Source organism: Stegodyphus dumicola, chromosome 9, assembly GCF_044657685.1.
Source record: "Stegodyphus dumicola isolate Sdum_Otavi_A_Nest chromosome 9, ASM4465768v1".
NCBI lineage: Eukaryota > Metazoa > Arthropoda > Arachnida > Araneae > Eresidae > Stegodyphus > Stegodyphus dumicola.
In genome coordinates this window covers 120912164-120937766 of record NC_140776.1, presented here as the reverse complement: position 1 = coordinate 120937766, position 25603 = coordinate 120912164, and the positions used below count along the sequence as shown (strand labels likewise).

At 33.0% G+C, this 25603-nt stretch overlaps 1 protein-coding gene across 4 annotated transcripts in view; it reads left to right on the top strand.

Annotated features, from left to right (window-relative positions):
* LOC118186278 (bifunctional 3'-5' exonuclease/ATP-dependent helicase WRN-like) overlaps positions 1 to 25603 on the top strand; it is a 151044-nt gene that overhangs the window by 80516 nt on the left and 44925 nt on the right. For all 4 annotated transcript variants that reach the window (XM_085824020.1, XM_085824022.1, XM_085824023.1 and 1 more), the window contains 3 exons: positions 8527 to 8618; positions 9777 to 9849; positions 11149 to 11257. In XM_085824020.1, coding sequence (XP_085680146.1) covers positions 8527 to 8618; positions 9777 to 9849; positions 11149 to 11257 — 274 coding nt within the window. The remainder of the gene's footprint in view (positions 1 to 8526; positions 8619 to 9776; positions 9850 to 11148; positions 11258 to 25603) is intronic.

Genomic DNA, 25603 nt, shown 5'->3' with positions numbered 1-25603 from the left:
ACCGCAAAAAAAATTACGAGAATGGTTCTGAAAGATTTATTTAGAGCGACCTGTTCAAAGAGTTTTTTTTTCTTTACTGCCTCGTTTGCGAAATGAATATTCGGAATTATTAAATTCCTACTATTAGCTCACACTCTCCATATATCTTGTTGAAATTTTCAGTCGTTAATAAAATACTTTTTTCTCATCCACTCAAGTTCGAATACAATTTTTTAAACTTGTAGAGGATGACACTTGATGTTAATACAGCTTTTTCACATATTAAAATTTTTTTAATTTTTAATTTAAAAAAATTCTGTATTTTTTTATTATTTATTTATTTATTTGTTTGTTTGTTTAAATTTTTCTTTGTGAACCTAAGTAGGAATTGACTTTTTTGTGTGTGTGTGTTTGTTACTTGTTTTTTAATTACTTCAGGATGAGTATCGACCAGTTTGACAGACTTGCAGATTCTATATCGTATGAAAATTAGGATTTATAAAATTGGTTTGGAATACAGTATATAAAGAGAATTAAATTACTTAATTCTCTTTATATACACCATCCACCATATAATAAAACCAACTTCATATTTTTTAAGCTCTCCCTCCCTTGGTCTTTTGTTTTTCTTTTTATTTATTTTTGAATTTAGAATGAGGTTCAAACTTTGGACAGTTTATGAGAAATTATGTGCATGATAAAATATGCAATAAAGTAAAAATAATGGGATAATTTATAGATGATATATGATAAAGAGATGCAGATATAGTATTACATAAGGTTTTCTATTTGCAATGCACATTTTTAAACTAAATTAAAAACAGTACTGATAATGAATAAAATAAGAAATAAAAACAATAATAATAGGTAAAATAAGAATATAATGATTCATGATTAAATATAAGAAACATGTTTCAAAATAAGAAAAGCTAACTGAATTGTATACTGTCTACGGGTAAGGTTTGAACTCACCACCTTTCCATTTGCAAAGCAACGCGCTGACCACTCAGCTATCCGTGATAGCAGTGTTTGTGAAAAATAATGTAACAGTTAAAAGTCACTGCAAAGGTGATTTAATTAAACTTCAATAAATGATTTCTGTATACACAAGTTGTAACTTTCTTCCAAAATTTCGTAATTGTATTTTATTGAATTACTCTTTCACAGTCAACTGGTTTATTTTAGAAGTTGTTATATTGCTGAAGTTAGTTTTTGGGATATTTATAGAGCTTTATTACACATGATATAGCCAATATTTATAATAATTAAGGAGAATTTTGTAATGATTTCATAGAAACTAATTTATTTAGGTTCCTATTACTTACAGTGTTATAAACAGGTGAAGCATATGGATATACTGATTGGATCATTGCTTTATAAATATAGTTTTCCCCTTTAATGAGAATTTGAAATTTATACCAATATATATGGTTTGAGAAATCTGAAGATGGCATGAACAATGCTGATTATTTTATTGCTGTATACAGTTATGATATTTCTAAGCAAAAACTCATCTCTGTGTGGTTCTGATACCATACTGAAACGGGTAAGCAAGACGGTTTACTGATTTTGACACGTGATAAGAAGTCGGTCGGTTATTGGCTGTTTGTTCACGTTACGGACGTAAAAGCTAAACAGGAGCGAAATCAGTTTTACGTATTCTGCGTCACGTGAATTTGCGCCAGTGTCAAAAAATGTTGCGTCAACTACGTCGCGAGCTTACTCTCGTGGATGGGCCTTTACTGCTTATTTTTCATTTCATGAATCTGGTGACGGAAATAAACGTTTCATCAAAGCAACTGCTAGTTCTATAGAAGCTTTTTTTAGTGTTTTATTTAAGTTGTTTAGTGAATTCATCAAATCTATGATGTTTTTCTTGATCCTGCTATTGATGCAAAAATCGATATTTTCAGAAAGAGAACTACTAATTTCAGATTATTGTTCAGTTAACTTCTCTCGCATAAAGTTGATAGAAATATATGCTGTTCGTAAAGTGGCTTGTTCTTCACCCATAGCGTTAAGTGCCGCTTCAATTTGTTTTAACGCCAAGACTACCGATTTTATTAATTCCAGGTTTAAATTTGTAATTTCCAAGTTCAATAAGTACATCCTTTATAACGTCATACAATTTTACAAATGTTTCAAGCATTTTCAGCATTGAATTCCATCTGGTTTTACAATCCAGAGAGAGTTGTTGCTCTATCTGTAATTTTTCTCTACATTTAGACTTGAACAAATCTGAATGCACAACAGAATTTTTGAAAAAAATTACAACTTGTCTCACAATATTTATGTTTTCTTTGAACGATTCATTCTGTAATTCAGTTTCATTAATGCTCAAACCATTATAAACATCATCAAAATCATCTGTCTCTCCTGAACTTTCTTCTATACTTTCTTCTGTCTTTGATTTTTCTTTATAAAAAGTTTTTGTAACAGCCAAATGTAAGGCATGCGCAAGACATGTTTGATAAAAAGCAGGTGATTCTTTTCTGAACTTGATCATAATACTTGCTTCATCCCCAGTAGTGGATACAATATCATGCTTAAATGATAGACCAAGAGATTCAAAGGGCTCTTCTACAAGTTCTTGCTGCTTTTTTTTTTCTTTGCATTGCAACTTCCAAAAATCTTACCAGTCCAAGATTGATGCTTTTTTGGCAGGTACTATGCAGATTTACATTCAGGAAACTCCAGTTACCAATGCTGGTCCATTCATCCATCGTAATGGAGAATTTCTTTGGTTCAGCAATATTTTTTTTAATATCATTTTTGATTTTTTGTTTCACAGTTTCCATATGGTTATGAACAAGAGCCATTAGAGATTTTTCATTGGCTGGAAGCTTCATACCCCTTAAGGCCAATGATTGTCGAATAAACTCTGACTGAGTGATTTGACGAATTGATAAACCATCTACTGCAGCCATTTTTGCAACAATCTCTTCAACTGATGTTTTGATTATCAAATTATACAAAGTTTTTGTTTTTTTAACTGTCGTTTCTGCCTCTGCTTTGTCAATGTCAATGTTATGAACGCTGCTTAGATAACGACACATTATTGATGTATTTCCATTTAAAATGGAAATTTTTTTAATTGCATTCATTGCAGCATGCATAACATTGGTCTGCCTTGGCGAAATGACTCCAAACGGTTGATCATTTGTTTTTCGGCAGGATTATTATTCCAGAAAAAAAAAGAAAATACTATTCTAGAATATGCGTGTATTCACGGCTGTAACTCCAATAATATTAACCATTTGTACCAAAATATTGCTAAAATTTCAACTAAATTTGTGTTGAGATATTAGTAATCGCATTCTCATTGGTTAAAAGGAAGTATAGCTTTCTGACACATCCGATGCATTACCTTTCTGTCAGGTTAGAAATATTCCGAAACTTAATCCCATTCTATCTGTTTATGATTTGTTAAAATATGTTCTGCTTGTATCTCTCTTTGTATTTCTGCTTGTGTCTCTGTGTGTATTTTTCTGCTTACGATACTTTTACTCTGTTTGCTCTGTAATAAATGTTTGTTTTGCAAAACACGACATTTTCAATGTTCAACAATTTGTAATTTTGTTTTTTTACTGATACTAAGAAAATCATTATTTAATATTACATACACGTTGCTACTTAAAATTAAAAGTATATTGTTTCTATCGGTAAATATTAAAAATCCTTGCATTTCTATGTACTGTACTGTATGTACTGTAGGCGGCAACAAATTCATCTCTTTACCAAAACAAGTTTCAGTACTGTTCAGGTAAAAGTACTGATAAAAGTAAAAGCATTATTTTACACTCATGTCCAAAATTATCTTAACATACCCAAAAATGATGATATTCAATGAAATATCGAATCAATGTGATCCGTATTTGCAGGGAATGTGTGAAAACCAAGCCTAATTAGCATTATCCAATCAAAAGTAACCAAACGGTTTCTGATATGCAAATCTAGACGTTACGTCATCCAAGGGTGAATCAAGCGCTTTGCGCAAACTGAATATTTGAGTGAATTTCTGCAACATAGCGTTTGATTTCAGTGTGTAGGGACTCAAAGCGGTTTGTTATGGCTTCGAAGTATCATTTGGAAGAATCTGTAAAGTGGCGAATTATCGGCCGTTTAGAAGCAGGGCAGTCAATCATGGAAACAGCCACATGTCTGAATATTTCAAGACAGACAGTCTCTAAGCTATGGAAACAGTTTCAAAATGATGGAAGTGTTGTAAGGAGGCCTGGACAAGGTCGGAAACGAATGACAACTGCTTCTGAAGATCGGTATCTGGCATTAACTGCCCGTCGTAACAGAAAGGCTACTGCTCGCCAGTTAAGTTCAGAGCTTGCAGCCGCCACTGGAACTGTTGCATCACAGCAAACAATATACAGAAGGCTTAATGAAAAAGGCCTTTATGCCAGAAAGCCAAGGGTTGTGTTTTACTGTCTTCACAGAAAAAGCGGGATCGCTTTAATTGGTGTAAAGAACATCAAAACTTGGACTGAACATCAATGGTCCCATGTTCTCTTTACTGATGAGTCGCGGTTTAATTTAACTGGTGATTCTAAACGTGTTTACATCTGGAGGGAGTCAGGAACATGAAATGATCCCTCGAACATTGTGGAACGTGACTACTTTCGGTACTTTCGGTAGTGGAGGTGTGATGGTATGGGGTGTAATAATGATCGATGGACGTACGCCCCTACACGTGTTCAGCAGTGGATCTGTGACAGGCCAGATATATCGAGATGAGGTCTTAGATCCTTATGTAAGACTTTTCAGGGGTGCATATGGACCTGATTTTTTATTTATGGATGATAATGCCCGTCCACATCGAGCAAACTTCGTTGATGAATTCCTTGAAAGTGAAGACATTAAGCGAATACCTTGGCCACCAAACTCTCCTCACCTTAACCCGATAGAGAACTTATGGGACTACCTTGGAAGAGCAATTGCACGTATACATCCTCCTCCTAGAGATGTAAATGCTCTGAAGACGGCATTGCTGGAAGAGTGGAGATTAATTCCCCAAACTGTGGTTAACAACGTTATTTCCAGCCTTAAAACACATTGTGATATGTGTGTACAAGTCAGGGGAGATCGTATTCCATATTAAATTCGTAAGACTTAATTCTTTTTCTGAATCATTCCTTTTTTTCTTAACTCTCTTTGTCACACTTTATTACCATTTTTATTGTTTCATGCTACAATTTTATATCATATGAGGTGATCTTCAATATTTTCTTTTGCATTTATGTGTCATCATGTTATGTATAATTCCACGAAAATTCATTAAATTATAAGTCGTAGTCTCTGAGAAATCCGTGAATTTATGCATGTAAACATAATTTTGGACATGAGTGTACTATATATATTTATAATCCTTTTATTGTTTAACTTTACTTATCCGTAATACAGTTACAAAAGTTTTAGTTTTTATGCACTTAAAAAGGAGAAGTTTTATGACACCAATAAAATGTCTTCTAGGATTCTTAAGAAATATGTTGACAAATAAATCAAAAATAAGATGCAGAACGAAAAACATTTTGTATGTACAGAGCTTGAAAGCCCGTCGGGCTTTCGAGAGAGAGACAGAGATTCGAGTATCGAGTACTTGCAAATGAAAAAAAATTATAGAGTATCAAGCTCGAGCTTAAGCTCGTTCCAAACTCTAGTGACAATGTCCTTCTTGTGTGTTCTTCATCCTGAAAGGAGTTGTGACCTCTGTGAAATTCTGTAAATGATCTGAATACAGTAGTAAGATATGGAATTTTATTTCCAAATGCTAATTGTAGATAGATGCTGAATGCATTCTTCTTGATTTAGTCCCACTTTTAAATCATGGAATATCGTAGCATGATAATGTTCTCTTGTCAACTCTATTTTTTCTTCTGCCTAAGATTTATTCTATGCTAAAATACTTGCAATTTTCCGATAAAAAATCATTTAATAAATTCATATTTTCAAATCTAACCATTAAATTTTTTCTGTCACTATTGTCTGCACATATCTAAAAAATTTCAGATTGATCTACTTATATAAATTCCAATTAAAAGCACTGTTAAGATGGGTATACCACATGCAAATTTTTAGACAGAACGTTTAATTAGTATCTTCTTTTGCCACTAGATGTAGCCCTATGTCTGTTATGGTAGAATTTATTGAGACTGGAGAAAATGTTGATCGCCATTCTACTGAAGCACTTTTTTTTAATGTTTTTCATTTTTGATTCCCCCCTGTCCCTGAATCAAAATACAAGCAGAAATTGTGAGTTTATTAATGTAATAGAGCTGGCTAATTCAGAAGACAAACAACAAAAATCAGCGTTATATTTACAAAATTTCCACAGGACTAGTTTTGATGGTTTTTCCGAACCACCATCCTCAGCTGCAAAACCGCAAATGAACAAGATAGGAAAAAATGATTAGATAAGATAAGAAAGCCTGGACAAGAATAAGCAAGTGGCGACATCTGTTGGTGAAACCAGACAATAACATTTACACCATAAAAAATTCAATAGAGTTTGTAAAAAAGGTTAAAAACATTTCTCCTAGTAATTTACTCATGGTTTCTTTTGATGTAAAATCATTATTCACCAATGTCCCGGTGGAGGGTGCATTAAGATGTCTAGAAACCAGACTTCGCGAATTTCATTTCTCTTGCATCAAAATTGATGAGCTAATTTCTCTCACTCAACTCTGTTTGAAACAAACACATTTTGTTTTCCAAAATAAATATTACAAGCAAACTGAGGGATTAGCCATGGGAAACCCCCTCAGTCCCATCCTGGCTGATATCTATATGCATTATTATGAATCAAAATTGTTTGAAACTTTAAACTTCCCGGCATGGTTTCGCTACGTAGACGATACTTTTACCCTGTTTGAAGGTAATAAAGATGATTTAAATAAAGTTCTTTCAACAATGAATTCTATTGATCCTGCTATTCAGTTCACTTTTGAACTTGAGACTTGCAATTCTCTTCCGTTTCTCGACATTCTGGTCACACGTAACACATCCAACTTCAGTACTACAGTTTACCGTAAACCTTCATCGGTTTGCCTTCCACCACACTTTAAATCATGTCATCCGACTAAACAAAAGTTAGCTTCATTTTATTCCTATGTTTTTGATGCTCTTCAAGTTTGCTCCTCCAAACTAGCCCTTGATGAAGAACTAAATTATTTAAAAAGCAATAGCTATTGACAGGGGCTTTTCACCCAACATTATTAATCAAGCAGTTAAAAAATTCTCATCTCAACACACTAAAAGGCACACTCTTGTTTTAGGAGATTATAAAAATTCTGTTGTAATTCGGGTTGTTTATTCTCCCATCAATAAAATTCCGAGTTCCATACTTAAGGACCCCATTCCAGATATGAATTCCTGGGGTATTTATAGGATTCCTTGCCAGTGTGGTTTAATTTACATTGGCCAAACTAAGAGAGCCTTAAAATTTCGCATCAAGGAACATGAGGCATATGTTAGAAAAAAGGAAACACAGAAGTCTTCTGTTGCGCAACATTGTTGGTCCGAAAATCGCACTTTCAATTTTTCTGCTGCCAAAATTATTCAAAAAACATCTTCCATTGGAGAACTGGATTTTCTAGAGGCATTTCACATTCATAAAAATCTTTCTGTTCTAGTTAACGATCCTAATTCCAATCCAAATTTGCCTTCGGCCTTTAAAGAAATTATGTTTTAGTTCTGGTTTCACCAACAGATGGCGACACTTGCTTATTCTTGTCCAGGCTTTCTTATCTTATCTAATCATTTTTTCCTATCTTGTTCATTTGCGGTTTTGCAGCTGAGGATGGTGGTTCGGTAAAACCATCGAAACTAAACCTGTGGAGATTTTGTAAATATAACGCTGATTTTTGTTGTTTGTCTTCTGAATTAGTATTTATTCGGCGTGTTATTGTGTCTTAATAGAGCTGGCTGTTAACTGCATCAGCTAACTTTTGTTTTTATTTTTTGATAGTATGGGGATATATGTGCTATTGTTTTAGAGGTTTCATTCATTCATCTTAGAGTTTGTGTAGCATTGAGGTGAATATTTTGTTTATCATTTAGCAAAATATTTTTTGTACTTAAAATGGCGAGGAAAATATAATGATAAAGTTTTCAAATAAATTCTAACAACTACCTGAGTATTCCTCTCATAATATGCACAAAATTGGAATTATAAGATCACAAAGCGCAGATTGCCTGTCCGAACAACACAGTGCATCATCCTACGAGAGCAGTTCGGTTACTAAGGCCCCCGTCATGAATCTCCCTGACTACACAAGAAAAATTATAAACTCCAATGATGTCCCATTCAGATGAACTGACTTCTTCATTCTGTTATCATAACAGAACATTTTTCTAATGTTAATGCTTTTATAATCTTTGCCAGATATATCTACATCACACTGGCAGGTCCATTTTAAGTTAAGGTATGTGGTGACTTATGACAGTATGATATGTATAAATGGTGCTTTCTTTTTTATGGGAAACATTACTATTGCTTTGATGAAATGTGATGCATTTTTTAAACATGATATATTTCAGATATGAAAGTTTCGTGCCAAATTTATCATGCTGGAATGTCAGCGGACGATCGTAAAACTGCACATTATCAGTTTGTTCGGGATAAAGTAGAGGTAAGGTATAATTTTTGTCTAGAATACTTGAAGCTAATTGATGATAAAGTAGTTCAGCTGGAATATATTTTATTAACTTGCACAAATCCATCTAAATTTTCTGTTATTTGTTAATAATGTAATGTGTTAGAAAGATGCAGTGACAAAAAAAAATTTTGTAGGTAAAATTTTTCTTATAATATTGCTTACACTGCTCATTATTTTGTAAATATGTGGTTGTTGTGTTGTTTATGTTTTGATTTCCAAGTTTGAAAAATTAAAACATTCTTTTTTATTTTTAAATTTACTTAAACTCCATATTTGAAGAGATTAAATTCAGATAATTACTCATTGTTTACTTTAGGATTATATGTGAAAAACACTGCATTTTTCAGTCTCTGAGAGATTTTCAGCACTCTGTATCTTAATTTGTCTGTGAAGATTATAGATGTGAGGCATTGCTGCATCAAATGGAAAATTCATATTTTATACCTAATTGCCATTGCAACAATCCCATAACACTGGAATAAAATACAAGAACATAATTCTCTATGATTTTCAGCTGCTGTTAGTATCACTATAAACAAACTGATCTTTTGTTGGTTTTCAGATATAATCGCGATTTGTCATACACATTGATTTGCTTTTGACTATATTTTCTACCTTGTTTTTATAAATTTAGATGTTATTTTAATCTCTTGAGATAATATTGATAAACAGTAATTGAAAATTCTCTCTTTTCTGGTCAGTATGAATTTTACTTAATGCAGAATTTGAAAATCTTTTGTCATTTTAAAACAACCGAGTTGGACACCGAGATCTTTCTATTAAAAATGTTAATCATATGCCTCTTACTTATTATGTAGGAGTTGAGATGCATGCATTATATATAAGTCTATATAAAATAAAAATTCATAAATTTTGAATAGAATTACACATGGTATTGTAAAATAAAAATGTTATTTGTGTCTTCAAAATCTTTGTTGAGATGACTAAGTTAGCTTGTTGAAATTACCGCTTTCTTCAGAACTAAAGTTTAGAAGTATTGCTCTGTGATAGTGGTTTTATGTCATTTGCATATACTCTTTATACTGATTTTATAGTGATCCTAGCCATGTTTGATTATACTGAGCAGTAGTACGAACAGTGCCTTGCTAATTTCAAATGCTTATTTTATAGGTTGTAGTTGCTACTGTGGCATTTGGAATGGGAATTGACAAACCAGATGTACGTCGTGTCATTCATTATGGTGGTATGCTTAGTCCTCAAATTTCATATGTATGTGCCTAATTATGCAGTTATTCTAATAGGATAAAAAATTTGAATGGCATGTTAGAAAAATATGCATATATATAACATTTTTTTTATTAGTAAGTTAAAACATCCATATTTGAAAACCAAGCCATTTAATGACCTACAATACTTGAATAATGAAAATAATAACTATTTGGGTTTTAATAGACTACAGATATGGGGGCGTAAATTTGTACCCAGATTTTATAATGTAATAGATAAAATCAGTATACATAAATCTTGAGTAATGCAAAATAAGTGCCAAATAAATATTTACAGTAATTTACTATCAAAATAAATGTTTATGTTATATTTATAACTGTGTTCATATGCATGCACTTGCTATCCAGGCATATGCATGTCAAATTATGGATTATGGAAGCCATGTGAAGGACTGGACAATCCATTGATCATAATGAGCTTTTGCATCATTTGCAAAGAATGCATCTGTATTATTAAATTATTATTATTATATTTTTCCTGGACTGTTCACCCATTCAAAAAAGGAAGGGGCAAAAGAAAATAAGAGTAGTTAATGTTCATAAGCAGTTTAGATAGCTATTTTTGTGTTTAACAGATTTTCCTCATTTATGAATATTGTATTTCATCACATATCTTTCCTGCTTTTTTTAAACTAATTTTATCATCCAAAAATTAAGAAGAGAAAATTATACATATAATGTAAATTCCATAGATAGTAATTTTAATTAACTTCTGAAAACAAAGACTGTTCCTTATGGTTACGGTAAGAATATATCAAATGAAAAATAGTTCTGGGTTAATTGCAGCTAACTATCACAATATTATTTAAAAGAAACCTACAATAGTAATATTGACATCATAATATCTAATAAGATATCTTTATTTCCACCTCCTTGTAACTTGAATCTCACCCATTCTTATTGTTATCTCTGCTACTAGATCAAATTATCCATATATAGTTAGAGAAGGTGAATGTGCAGCCTACTTGACAAAATTGTAGACTGAATATACGTTCATGTTTGTTTCGACCTGATAAGTCGATTCTTGTATTAGGCCTACATAAAGTTCAGCAGTTAGAAGGGAGAAGTTTGATGTGACCTTTTGCATATAGGTGCAAAGTATAAAAAATTTCTCCATGTCCTTGTGTATGATAATTGCAGCTAATGTCCTTGTGTATGATGCATTATATAACTATGATATTGCGAAATTTTAACTAAATATTTGTGAAAGTATGCTGTATATGTTTATATAAAGTATTTTTTTTTTATTCTGTTAGCTCCAAAAGATATTGAATCTTATTATCAAGAAATTGGAAGAGCTGGTCGAGATGGTTCTCCAAGTACTTGCCAAGTGTTTTATGGCAATGCTGATTTTGTTACTTCGAAGTTAGTTTTTTTATCCTGATAGTTTGTATTTTTCATGCCATGCAGTGAATGTATTTCTTTTCTTTTCTTAATGAGTACAATAATAATTTAATCGTGTAATTTTCAGTGCCTTGAAGTTAAAAATAATTTTCTTTCTTTTTTTTTAATTTCTTGTTGGGTTTTAGAAAATAGTTTGCAGTATATCTTACACAAATCAAGTATTTTTTCCCATTCTTTTACAGTTTGAAATAATATATTTTTAAAAAAAATTATGTTGTTCATTGTGTTATGATATTGTTGTTCATAATGCAATCTGTAATCTCTCTCCTTTTGTATGGCTATTGTTGGTATTTATGTATTTTTACCTTGCCTTGAAGTGAAAACTAAATTAATTCAATAAGAAATATATCTAATAAAATTCGAGGGGAGAAGTTTAAATGAAATGCAGAAAAAAATGCATGTAATTTAATATTCCATGCAAGGAAGTCATGTGGTGTCCACATCAAATTTTTTATAGAAGGTAATCATATAGAGTGCATATCATCCGCAAAGCTTAAATTTCCATGCCTAAACTTTCCAAACTGCTTTTGAACTGTTTCATCAGAAACAAAAGTTTTTTCATATGTAGCACAAATCTTAAAGCAGTCGATTAACCCCCTTTTTATTTCCTTCTACGAAGTAAAAGAACTATTGTAATCGTGAAAAATTTCAGGTATCATGTTTCAACAAAGATATCCATTTGAACAATGCTTTTGTGTGACATCTGTATGTACGAACAGTATAAAAAAGACTATTTTTTCATAAAGAATTTTAAAATGGATTCAGAAGAGATTTTTTTCCTTGACGTGTCTGTATGTACACTGCACGAAAAAAAAGGGGAGTACCTCCCGTTTTACTGGCTGATTGACGAAATTCAAATTGTGTTTTCCATGTCTAGAAAACGTTATTAGGATATATATTAGATTTATATATAGCATTGTTTTAATTTATAATTTAATTAGGGACTTTTACACAAAATTTACTCTTTCAGACGTGACATCCCAATTTTTTTTCCATATTTTGATTTTCTGATTAAAATTATGCCTAAATATTAAATTTTGTAAAATTTGGTGCGAAATTTATGGCAGAAAAAAAGTCATCGTTCTACTTTCAAATAATTTTAGCAACATTCATAAAACACATTTGGCATTATTATCACTTATAATATACAGTCAAAAGTCATTAATTCGGAAGCCCATAATCTGGAATGATCTATAATCCGGACCTCAAAGCTAAAATCGTTTTGCGCATGCGCCGCATTGACGCATGCTCATAGGCGTTTTACATGTGCTCGCAATACATTTACAACTGCGCATATGCGTCTGCGCAAGCGCAGAATACGTTTTCGCGTGCGCGTTTAATGTATAACGAATGGTTCCTTAATCTTCGAATTGGATCCGGCTTATTATTTTTTGCAGACTGTAAGAGCAATTTTATAAAAGTAAGCTTGAACTTTCGATTATGTCAAATAGAATTTCCGATGCTGGAGCTCCCAAAGGATCTAGAAAGCGAAAGTATGTTTCGATGTCCATCAAACAAAAAACGAATTGCTACAAAAAATGGATAAAGGTATTAAGTTTGTTTATCTAACCGCTCCAAAATCTGTTTATCAATTTCACGCTGCTCTGCGCAGGGGGGGGGAGACGTCGCGGCGCGCAATGAACTGGAAGTTGATCTGTCAGCACTATCGTTATCTTCAGGGCAGATGTTTTTATTTTATTCGGCTTATAATTCCTCACTAAATGTAGTATTTCATCTCGATGTACTCCATCTTTGATATGATTTAAATCAAATTCCTCGTCATTATAAATATCACGAATACAAATCAAATAGTTTTCTGGTTGCAATTTTGTAATTTCGGCTATGCGTAAGCTATGCATGCGCGCGTTGAAAGAAATGTTTAATAAAGTAAACAAATAAATATTAAGCTTCTTTTTTTGTAAATTTTGATACCCTTTAGATCATAACTGCTCATTATTTTATAAATTGCGGTTTCATATTTTTAATTTTATAATTTCTGCATGCCATCTTACCAGATTTAAACTGATGATCTATAATCTGGAATCGCCGAAGTCCCGACGAGTCCGGATTAAAGACTTTTGACTGTATATGTCAAATTTCAAAAAGTGCCAGTATGTAAATTCACATATATCTTCGGAAATTTTGAATAAAAAGGTCTAATTTTTTGCAGGTATGCTTAGAAGTAAGTACATCTGAAGATGATGGTAAAAATTTTATAGGTTATAAATGAAATTTTTTTTCAAAAAATTATGTAAAAATATATCATAAAAAATGGGAGAATTTATTTGGAATGAACCTAAATTTCGAAATGTGAAAGGAAGAATCAAATAAGTTTAATGAAAAAAAAAAGGAGAGATTAATAAATTTATGTCAAATTCAATTAACATGGAGGAGCTAGAATTTTGATAGCTAACTTTTTAAAAACTACTAGTGCGATTTTTACAAAATTGGCAGTTTGGCATAATGTAAGTTCCAGAATCAAAATATGGAAAGAAATTGGCATGCCATTTCAGAAGTCCAATTTTATGTCAAAATACCTATATTTGAACAATGGTATATGTAAATCTAATTGATGTCCCAATTCGTGCTTTCGAGATATAAAAAACGCAAGCTGAATTTTGTCAATCGGCCCAGTAGAACGGGAGATATAGAACTGTTGCGCCGGGCCATTTTTTTTTCGCAGTGTATATAGGTAGGTAATTCGCAGAGTCTCAGAATGTTGAAATTTTGTATATAGTACTTCTATAACATATATTTGTGCACCTCCATTTTTGATTGCAATTGGCCACACCAGCAGTATATGAATATACAGTACAAAGTCCAAAATCCAAATGTCCATTATCTGGAATGATCTAAAATCTGAATCTCAAAACCACCAACAAAGTTTTTCTCATAGGCTTTACGCATGCACATTTCACCCCCCCTGCACAAAATAAAACATCTGGAGAGTCCCGATTAATTTCACTTCAACACTAAATAAAATACCTTGTTATTGAAGAAAGTATCATTTTAGCATAAATTTGTACAATCAGTAATTTGGCTCCTTTGCTGTGTATCTGCTTGGCACACATCTCAAACTGAAACATTCCACATAGATACATCCTTGATCTGACCCCCCAACCTGGCGAATCATTATTTATTATACTTTCCTTTCATCCCCTCGTGTTTATCAAAACATGACAACTTGAGTAATGATTCATGTAGCGATGCCTAAACATTTTTTTATGTTAGTAATTGAATAATAAAGGAGTATGGTAAACTTTTATGTTGACATTACGTTTTGCGATGATTACAGATTTAAGTTAAATGCGCTAAAAAATGTTGACGAAAACTTTACCAAAAATTTCTTGCCATATGCTAAAATAGATTTTGTTGATGATACTCATAGACCCAAAGATTACATTTAGGGCTATTTGAATTAAGAATAAATATGATTTGTTATTCACATCAACCCAGAACTGCGCCAGAGCTCGTATGGCTGCGCAGACTCGCAGAATTTAGGACCCACAGAGACTGCATCAGGCGATATGATATCTAGCGCCAGCTGTAACAGCTTTAAATATTATTAAAATCTTGCAGTTTAAAATAAATAATTTAATTAGATGAACATTAAGGTATTTGTGAATGGCAGTATTTGAAACTAGGCTCTAGTGCCAGTGCGACTCTCGCAAGAAGAATGTAATTTTAATGTAACATAATATTAGTGATACCAGATTATTACTTCCTGTTAATATTGAATTGCTGTATTTTATTAGTTCATCACTGAATGCAATATTAGCAATATCAGATTATTACTTCCTGTTAATATTGAATTGTCTTATTTCATTACCGTATTGGATATTATTTTTAATATTCATTTTAGTTGTCCAGACAGTAGATAAATATATTGCTCTATGTTGTTATTCTTATTTTATTCACAATTAATGTGGTAGAGAAAATGAGCTTCATATAATTTAAATATTTCTTTTTTGAGGTATACATATTTAACAGAGTACATTTAATTCTGTGATTCCTGACTGCATTAATTAATTGAAGTAATTGAATTGAGCTATTTTGAGGAAGTATAAAGAACACAGTGTTCGTTAATTTTAAACATAGAAACAGTGTCTTACTTAGGAAGAGCTCGTAAGGAAGATTTGCAAAATCTCGCGGCTGAACTGGGAGTTCATGTGACTGCAGATTTGAAAATAGTCGATTTAAAACAGAAAATTGTTGAAAGTAGAGATTATGATGAAGTATTCGTCAAAGGAGTCTTAGACACAATAATAGAAGAATGGAAAGAGAGGGAGGAAAAAGAAGAACGGAAAGGGAAAGAGAAGAACGTAGGAGACAGGAAGAAGCAGAAGAGCAGAGGAGGAACGAACAGTATGAATTAGAGAGATTAAGACTTGAAGCAGAGACAAAGTCTCAAAATACCGAACAGATCCGGCCGAAAATGGAGCTGCGTCACCTTATGCAGAAATTCGATGACAAGAAAGGAGATATCAGTCTATATTTGCTATTGTTTAAAAGGCAAGCAGAATGGGCTCAAATTGATAAAGAAGAATTTGTATCTCATTTACTAGGACTACTTCCTTACAAAGTATCCCAGTTAATAGCTAGTGAACCCTCCGATAAAGCTAAAGACTATGAACACGTGAAGAATTTATTGTTAAGACGGTTTAAACTAAGCCCGGAAAAGTTTAGGCAGAAATTTATGAAACATCAAAAGAGTACCGAATCCACATAGGTGGATTTCAATTATGAAATAGAAAATTATTGTAAAAAATGGGTGACTGGTCTAGGAGTTAAGACTTTTGATCAGTTGCTAGATTTGATGGTGATTGACCAACTTAAACGTCGAGTTCCTCCTGAAATTCGAGATCATTTTCTTGATGAGTGGGTAGAGATGATTTCATCTAAAAAATTAGCTGAAAAACTTGATGCCTATGAAAACGTTTGCGGAAACTTTCAAAAAAACCCTGTAGTGGATCGGCAGAAAGAAAGATGCAATGCACTAACTCAAGGTAAATTGAGTTCAGATAATAGAGCTGAGAAAAACTGAAAAAATAAATAAATATAACTGAAAAAAATTGTCATCAGGATTTAATTCGCAAAGCTGATTTCATGGACCTAGAAGTCCACGTCCAGGTGATAAATATGAAAAACGAAAGACACCACAATGCTATCAGTGTGGGTCCTATCAACATTTAAGACCCCAATGTCCAAAACTTAGGAATAGTACTGAATCTTCCTGCTAATCTTAACAGAATTAGTGCAAAACCAGAGGATGAATTTCTATTACCTTATACTAGTATGGGTTACATTAATGGTCATAAAATTTCTATATTAAGGGATTCTATATTAAGGGTGCTAGTATTGATATAGTTTGTCGAAAATACATCACGCCGGAAATGCTGACAGGTGAAAATGTGTGGGTGCAACAGCCATTAGATTTGAATGCAACCCGTTTACCATTGGCTGAGATCGAACTAAATTGCGATCTTGGGCGAGTAATAACTAAGGCTGCCATTTTTAGAAATGAACTCGACAAAGGAAGGTATTTATTAGGCAATCAAACTTTTGCACTGTTGAATAAACAAAAAAAGGAGCCTGATAGTTGTCCTCACCAGGTTAATGCTGTCTCTACTAGAGCTCAAAGGAAAAGAGAAATAGCTGAAGAGAAGATAGTGGAACCGATGAAGGAAGAAAATAAAGCATCCAGAGATGTTTTTGAAGAAGAAGATAATTTACCGGAACTAAATACGGAAGATGAAGCTCTCATGAAACTGGTAAACATTGACTCAGAAAAAGATGCACAACTTCAGCTTACTGATAAGGAACTGTCTAAAATCATCCAAGAAGTTAAAGAAGGTACATGCAAAAATGAAAACTATATAGTCTGACAAGAGAAGAGCTTTTAGTTAAAAAAACGATGGATAAAATGGGCTTTGAAAGACAGCTTGTCGTTATGCCTGAAAAACTCAAGCCGTCAATTATAAAGATGTGCGACAAAGGAATTTCTGGCGATTTGGTTGTCAAAAAGACCAAAGACAGACTTGCTAGATATTTTTACTGGACAAAGTGTTACAAAGAAACTGAAGATTTTTTAAGAACCTGTGATGCTTGTCAGCACGCTGGAAAAGGAAATGACAAGAAGGCTCCAATGACATTAGTACCAGTAATTTCCGAAATATTCACTAAAATAAATGTCGATGCTGTTGGTCCACTACCTACTTCAAAGACTGGAAAAAATATATTATTACACCTCTGTGTACGTCGTCCAAATATCCAGATGCTGTTGGGGTGACAGACATTTCTTCGCCATCTGTGCTTGATACTTTCTTACAGATTTTCAGTCATATGGGTTTCCCAAAAGTGATCCAAACAGATCAGGGGACCTCTTTCGTCAGTGCTTTGACAGAGGAATTTTTTTAGTGTTTCGGCATTAAACATATAAGAAGCTCTGTGTATCATCCGCAGAGTAATCCCGTTGAGCGATTCCATAGAACGTTAAAGGGTGTTAAGAGTCATATGTATAGGAGCGACTTCTGATTGGGAGTATCTACTATCAGTTCTTTTTGCTCTCAGAACAGTCACACACGAAAGCACTGGTTTTACACCAGCAGAATTAGTTCATGGCAAAAATCTACGAAGGCCAGTCACTTTACTTTATGAGCAGTGGCTAGAACCGATTGAAGAATTAATAATGTTGTCAGTTATGTTTTTGAACTTATTAATCAAATGAAGAAATGCCAAGAACTTGCCGTGGAAAACATGAAAGAAGCTCAACAACAGAGGAAAACGGGATACGATCGAAATGCAGTGAAAAGAGAATTTGCTAGAGGAGATTTAGTTCTTGTTTTATCAACGAATCGTCAAAGTAAACTAGAAGTACAATGGAAAGGACCTAGAAAAATAGTTCAGAAACCAATTATATTGTAAGTTTTGAGGAACAAAATGAGCCAAATCAAGTATATCACATTAACATGCTTAAACCATATTACAAAAGACCAGAAATTATTAATATGATAACTGAAGTGAAAGAAGACTTAGAAATGGACATTCCTCCCAATCCAAGTATATTAAATTTCTCGGACACCATAGAGGAGAATGAACTCGAGAAAAGGTTGAAACCCGAGCAAATAGAAGATTTACGAAAGGTTTTATGGAAATATTCTAATTGTTTTTCAAATAATCCTGGACTAACAAACTTTGTTTGTCACGATATTAAGCTATTAAATAACGAACCAATACAAATAAAGCCATACAGACTGTCACCCTGACAGACTGAAATTCTCAAAAAGGAAATCCAGAAAATGCTCGATCTTAAAATTATAGAGCCGGGAGAATCGGACTATACATCTCCCATGATTTTGATAGAATCTTCATCAAAGGATCCTCGGCCTTGTATTGATTATCGTAAACTCAATGCTGTTACTAAAACTGAATACTATCCTTTGTCTAATATTGAAGAACGTATCGAAACTGTAGCAAAAGCAAAATATATTACCCTATTAGATTTATCTAGAGGCTACTGGCAAATTCCGTTAATAGAAAGAGCCCAAAGATATGCAACATTTGTAACTAGTTTTGGAAGTTTCAGGTCTCTACGTTTACCCTTTGGATTAAAAAATGCCCCATATTTTTTTAGCAAAGTTATGACTAAAGTCCTGGCTGGATGCAAAGGATTCGCTGTACCATACCTGGTTGCCATTTACTCAGAAAACTGGGAGGTGCACCTTAAAAACCTAACTTCTGTTCTAGAAAGAATACAGAAAGCAAACTTACGACTAAAACCATCAAAATGTAAATTTGCACAAGATCAAGTGAGATACCTAGGCCATGTTATGGGACAAGGACAACGAACCCCGGAGGAAGTAGAGATCCTGGCTGTAAAGGAGTATCCTTTCTTAGGACTAGTAGGGTATTATCGCCAGTACATACCGATATTTTCGGAAATTGCTTCACCCCTCACGGATGCTTTGAAGGGGGTAACAAAAAAAGGAAATATACAATGGTCTGAAATATGTGACAAAGCTTTTAAAAATTTAAAAGAGTTGCTATGCAAGAAACCAATTCTGTATGCTCCCAACTTTGATAAAAGGTTTATTATACAAACCGATGCCTCAGACAATGGCATGGGTATAGTACTATGCCAATTAGATGATGAACAACATGAACATCATATCTTGTATATAAGCAAAAAATTTACTAAATTTGAAAAGAATTATTGCACTGCTGAAAAGGAGTGCGCTGCTATCATCTACGCTATCAAGAAACTGCATTTTTATCTGGATGGTCAGCAAGAATTATTGATTCAAACTGATCATAACCCTTTGGTCTGGCTACAATACAATGCCAAATGTAACTCTAGATTGATGCACTGGGCACTCTCATTACAACCTTATAATTTTAAGGTCATTCGTCGCAAAGGATCTTTGCACAAGAACGTAAATGTTCCGAGTAGAAATTAAGTAATATAATAACTCTTAGTGTATGTAACCACATTCATAATTTATTTTATTATTTAATGTACGCTCAACTGATGTATTTGAACGTTCTCCTTTTTTTTTTTTTTTTTTTTTCCTATTTAAATGTGGTGTAAAAGTATTTGTTTAAGACTTAAAGTTTTTGCCTGAAAATTTGGAAACTTATGAGAAAAGTTATCTTTTCTCTTTAAGCAATTGAGCAAGCCGAGTTTATAAACTTTCGAATTTTACAGAACTTTTCCCTTCGGTAAAAGCCTCTGCGTTGGGGGAGAGGTTGTAACAGCTTTAAATATTATTAAAATCTTGTAGTTTAAAATAAATAATTTAATTAGATGAACATTAAGGTATTTGTGAATGGCAGTATTTGAAACCAGGCTCCAGTGCGGCTCTTGCAGGAAGAATGCAATTTATTTTTAAATGTTAGAATTATTTTTTCTTCTTGTTTTGTATGTCGTCATTTTGAGTGCTAAATAAAGTTTTTTCTGTGTTCCATCATTGGAGTTGCTTCATATTGCCAAAAAAGTATCACACAGCCCTCAATAAGGCTTAAGTATATGTGGAAATTTATTTATTCAGATCTCTGATAAGCCTTAAGCAGCAGTTCAGGCTTAATTGTCTCAATTCATGGTAGAAGCAAGATAAAATTTAACAGAACAATTTGTCATTAGTCGCCAAGCTCATGATGCATAGCCAAATATGTATAGTGAAGGATAACTAAATTTGATTATGATAGCTGCGAATTTTAAAGGTTTTCGGATATTGCAAAACAAAGGTGAAATTTTCCAATTAACGGATTTTGTAAAGACGTGGAGAAGCGGTAATAAACGAAGATGATGTAAAAGAAGTTTTTCATTGTGATGACAATGCTTCTCAATTATCAATCAATTAATGAATGACGAACTCTGTAGTATGGTTCTAGATCCAGAAAATACCGCTACCGATAGTGAAGAAAGGGACAGAGAAGTTACTGAAAACGAGAAAATTTCAATGGCAAGTTAGTCGGAATTCTCGAAACAGCAGTTACAGGACTTCAACAATGTAACTAAACAAGAGAATATGTCTTGTACAGAATTAAAGAGAAAGTATTAGCGCAAAAAACAAAGCAACTTAAACAACTTACATTGAAAGAAATGTTTAATGAGGTAAACCAATATTAAGAGTCTTTATTATTATTATTATTATTATTTTGATACCATTTAGATCATAAATTCTTCATTATTTCATAAATCAAGATTTCATATTTTTAATTTTATAATTTCTACATGCCATCTTGCTAGATTTAAACTGATGATTTAATATCTGGAAAAATCCCAAATCCGGAATCGTTGAAGTCTCGATGAGTCGTCTGGATTTCGGACTTTGTACTGTATATGTATACCAACTCTGTTACTTGGCTCGGTGAGCTTAGGTTTTTTTTTTTTTTTTTTTTTTTAATTATTTATTTTATTTTTTATTCTTATATGTTGGTAAATTTTGCATTTTTTGCTTTAAGAATGATTGAATTATTTTGGTCTTACATTCGGGTTAAGGTTTTTATACGTTTAGTTAATCTGCATGCAATAGTTGTAGAATTAGTAACAATTTAAAAGTTGTTTTAGTGCAGCTAAGCCTAACCCAGCAGTCATATTTCTTTACATTTAAAACTTAGAATATTTAATTTAGTCAGTTTCTGTACCTTCAGCGTCTTTTTGCCGAGTGGGACTAAAAGTAAACTTTCAGTTTTGTGCAATGAAAGATCCACCTTCTTATGTGCTGGCCGAATCACTTTTTTTTTTTCGGTAGAAACTCTAATTTAAAATTTTTTTCTAAGTGTTTTAACTGTATCTGGTGTTACGTTTTCTGCATTTTACAATTTTAAATGAAGATGTTTGGCTTTTTTATGTATTTTTGTTTTGCCGCGAAGTGAGAACTGAAGTAATGGAATGATAAATATATCTCTAATGAAATTCAAATAAATAAGTTTATATGAAATGCAGTAAAAATGTGTATAATAGGCCATTCGAGGACGCCATGTCGTGCACATCAAATTTGTTTAATAAAGGAACATAATATATATGATGGAAGCGAATTTTGGGGTTCTCCGTTCGGAGCAATGCACTGGTATAAAAATTATGCCACAAAACATGCTATAGCAGGAGGCCACAAACATCAGGAGCAGAAAAGACATTGTATAAACATCTGACTCGATCAAGGTCACTCCTTATGAGTAGTTGTAAAAAAGCCCACTTTGATTCGGAAAACTGCAGAGTGTTCTGAATGACACAATATGTTGTAATATATTAATATCTCTGAAGAAGTATATCAAAGTCAAAAGTCGTTAATCCGGACTCATCGGGACTTTAGCGATTCCGGATAATCGATTCTTCCGGATTATAGATCATCAGTTTAAATCTCGTAAGATGGCATGCAGAAATTACGAAATTAAAAATATGAAACCGTAATTTATGAAATAAAGAACGATTATCATCTAAAGGGTATCAAAATTTACAAAATGAAAAAGCTTAATACTTATTTGTTTACTTTATTAAACATTTCTGTCAATGTAAGTTGTTTAAGTTGCTTCGTTTCATGTGATAATACTTTCTCATTAATTCTATTAAACAGACATAATTTCTTGTTTAGTTACAAAGTTCCACTGTTCAAGTCCTATAATGGCTGTGTCGAGAATACTGACTAATTTGTCAATCGAAATGTTTTCGTTTTCAATAACCTCTCTGTCACTTTCTTCACTATCGGAAGCGAATTATAATGACGAGGAACTTGATTTAAATCATATCAAAGACGGAGTACATCGAGATGAAATACTACATTTAGTAAGGAATTATAAGTCAAATAAAATAAAAACATCTGCCCTGAAGATAAGGATTGTGCTGACAGATCAACTTTCAATTCATTGCGCGCCGAGGCGTTTCTCCCCCCCCCCTGCCGCAGAGCAGCGGGAAATTGATAAACAGATTTCGGATTTCAAAACTTACTTTCATTTTGGAGATCCTTTACATATCAGTAAATATATATCGGAAATTCTAAACATAATCGAAAGTTCAACCTTACTTTTATAAAATTGCTCTAACAGTCTGCAAAAAATAAGAAGCCGGATCCAATTCGAAGATTAAGGAACAACGCAATCTGCAACATTAACAGCTTAGCTTATACCGTCTGTTATACATTAAACGCGCATGCGTAAACGTATTATGCGCTTGCACACACGAATATTCGCAGCTGTAAAGGTCTTACGCGCACGCGTAAACGCCTATGTGCATGCGTCAAAGCGAAGAATGCACAGAAAGTTTATAGCTTTGAGCTCCGGATTATAGATCATTCCGGATTATGGGTGTCCGAATTAACGACTTTTGACTGTATATCATACTCTTGTCCTTTTAGATGATACATTTCCCAGCATAAATGCAGTGAATCCCCTTTAAGTCAACCACAGACGTACCTGATAATTTTGGTCTTCTATTAAGGTAATGTTGAGTACAAATGCTTCTTCTCAGAAATACTAGTCACTTTTAGGGAAGGTTCACTGCATGCAGACTGTCAACTAAGTGAGGTTTCATATGTTTTGCATTTATGAAATGGTTATATACTTTATTTCCTTAAACATTAATCATAAACAGATTTAAAGTTTGTTAAAACACAGTACAGTCAAAAGTCGTTAATCCGGACACCCATAAACCGGAATGATCTATAATCCATACCTCAAAGCTACAAACTTTCTGTGCATGCGTCAACACATAATGCGTTCACGCATGCGCTTAGGCGTTTACGCATGCGCATATGCGTTCACGCATGCGCATATGCTTTCACGCATGTGCATAATACATTTACGCATGTGCGTTTAATGTATAAAGGACGGTATAAGCTAAGCTAAAATTATCTATTTCAGTTAATGTTGCAGATTGCGTTGTTCCTTAATCTTCAAATTGGATCTGGCTTATTATTTTTTGCAGAGTGTTAGAGCAATTTTATAAAAGTAAGCTTGAACTTTCGATTATGTCAAATAAAATTTCCGATTCTAGAGCTGCCAAAGGATCTATCTTCAAAGCGAAAGCATGTTTCGATGTCTATCAAACAAAAAGTAGAATTGCTGCAAAAAATGGAGAAAGGCATATCCTTTGTTTGTCTAACCATTCCGAAATCTGTTTATCAATTTCACGCTGCTCTGAGCGGGGGGGGGGGGACATCGCAGCACGCAATGAACTGGAAGTTTATCTGCCAGCACTATCCTTATCTTCAGGGCAGATGTTTTTATTTTATTCGGCTTATAATCCCTTACTAAATGTAGTATTTCATCTTGATGTACTCCGTCTTTGATATGATTTAAATCAAATTCCTCATCATAATGAATATCACGAATACACATCAAATAGTTTTCTGGTTGCAATTTTCTAATTTCGACTATGCGTAATGTATGCTTTACGCATGCACGCGTTGAAGGAAATGTTTAATAAAGTAAACAAATAAATATTAAGCTTTTTTTTTTTTTTTTTTTTTTTTTTTTTTTTTTTTTTTTTTGTAAATTTTGATACCCTTTAGATCATAATTAATTTTATAATTTCTACATGCCATCTTACCAGATTTAAATTGATGATCTATAATCCGGAATCGCCGAAGTCCCGACGAGTTCGGATTAAAGACTTGACTATACTGAATTTTATGAGAATAGTTCCAACACTATAGGTAAAAGGTGTCTGTAAAAGTAAAAAGTTGTTTTTTATATAATATTTTCTCCCCTAATAAAAAAACTGTAATTCAGGCATAAAAGTTTTCCGCGTTTTCGTGGAATTCCGCTTTTTGAACATCACCCAGGCTGTTTCTGAGATCGATGTAGAATCGTTGAGAAATCGCGACCGGCAAATGTGTGTGTGTGTGGGGGGGGGTAAACGGAGGACACGCTGTCTCCCTCTTTTCTTTGTAAAAAAACTTTACGTCATGCCAGAGATTGCGAAATACGTTGTTTTACATCAATGCGAAGTAGGTGGGGCTTATGTGGAAAGGCGGAACTAGATGCGAACGAATGTCGAATCAAAGAAGAGCAAGCAACCGTCAAATAAGAGTTGACTTCAATAATTTCAGCGATCGATGCTGGCGCCATCTGTCAGACATACGGATAACCACTTGCGTTCTCCAGTGCACAAAACTCTATGTAAAAATTTAAGGAATGCTCATAAACTGTACAAAGAAGTGATGCAAAAGCAAAGTTTACAGTTGTAAAAACATTTAGCAGAATTAGTAATAGAAGTCTAAGCTTCTGGGTGAGTCTAGAAGAGCAGAAACACGTGATCAGCATCCGGCATTTAGATTGGTCGAGGAGTCAGAGTTCGAAAAATGAAGTTTTTTGTAGTTTTTGGAAATAAATAAAGTTCGAACATAGTAAAAGCAACATCTATCTGTGAATTTAAAAGTCCTATGTCTTTTGAAACACTTGAAATTCTTTTAAACTTGCGATATAATCATTAAATGAATAGGAAACTGTAAAAGGCGAAAATGAGATCATGTAGCTCACTGGGGCTAATGAGTGAGAGTAAGCATTTGGTGTTACCACGAATTTTGATTTTAAAACACACGATACGAAATAGTAAAAATAAAAAGTAAAAGTAAAAATCTTGGTTAAATAAGTAGTAAAACTAAGAATTCATCGATGAAAAATAAAGTCCTAACTTTGCAAAGTTCATCTTTCTTGAATAGTAACTGCAGAGGAATAGTAAAATAATAATTTTTTTTTTTAACATTATATACACTACTACCACTTAGAATTATGGTGAATCGTTCGAGGTCTTTTCACTATGTGCTCAATACTAATGTCATAGTCTGTAAGTGAATTAAGAGCTTCATA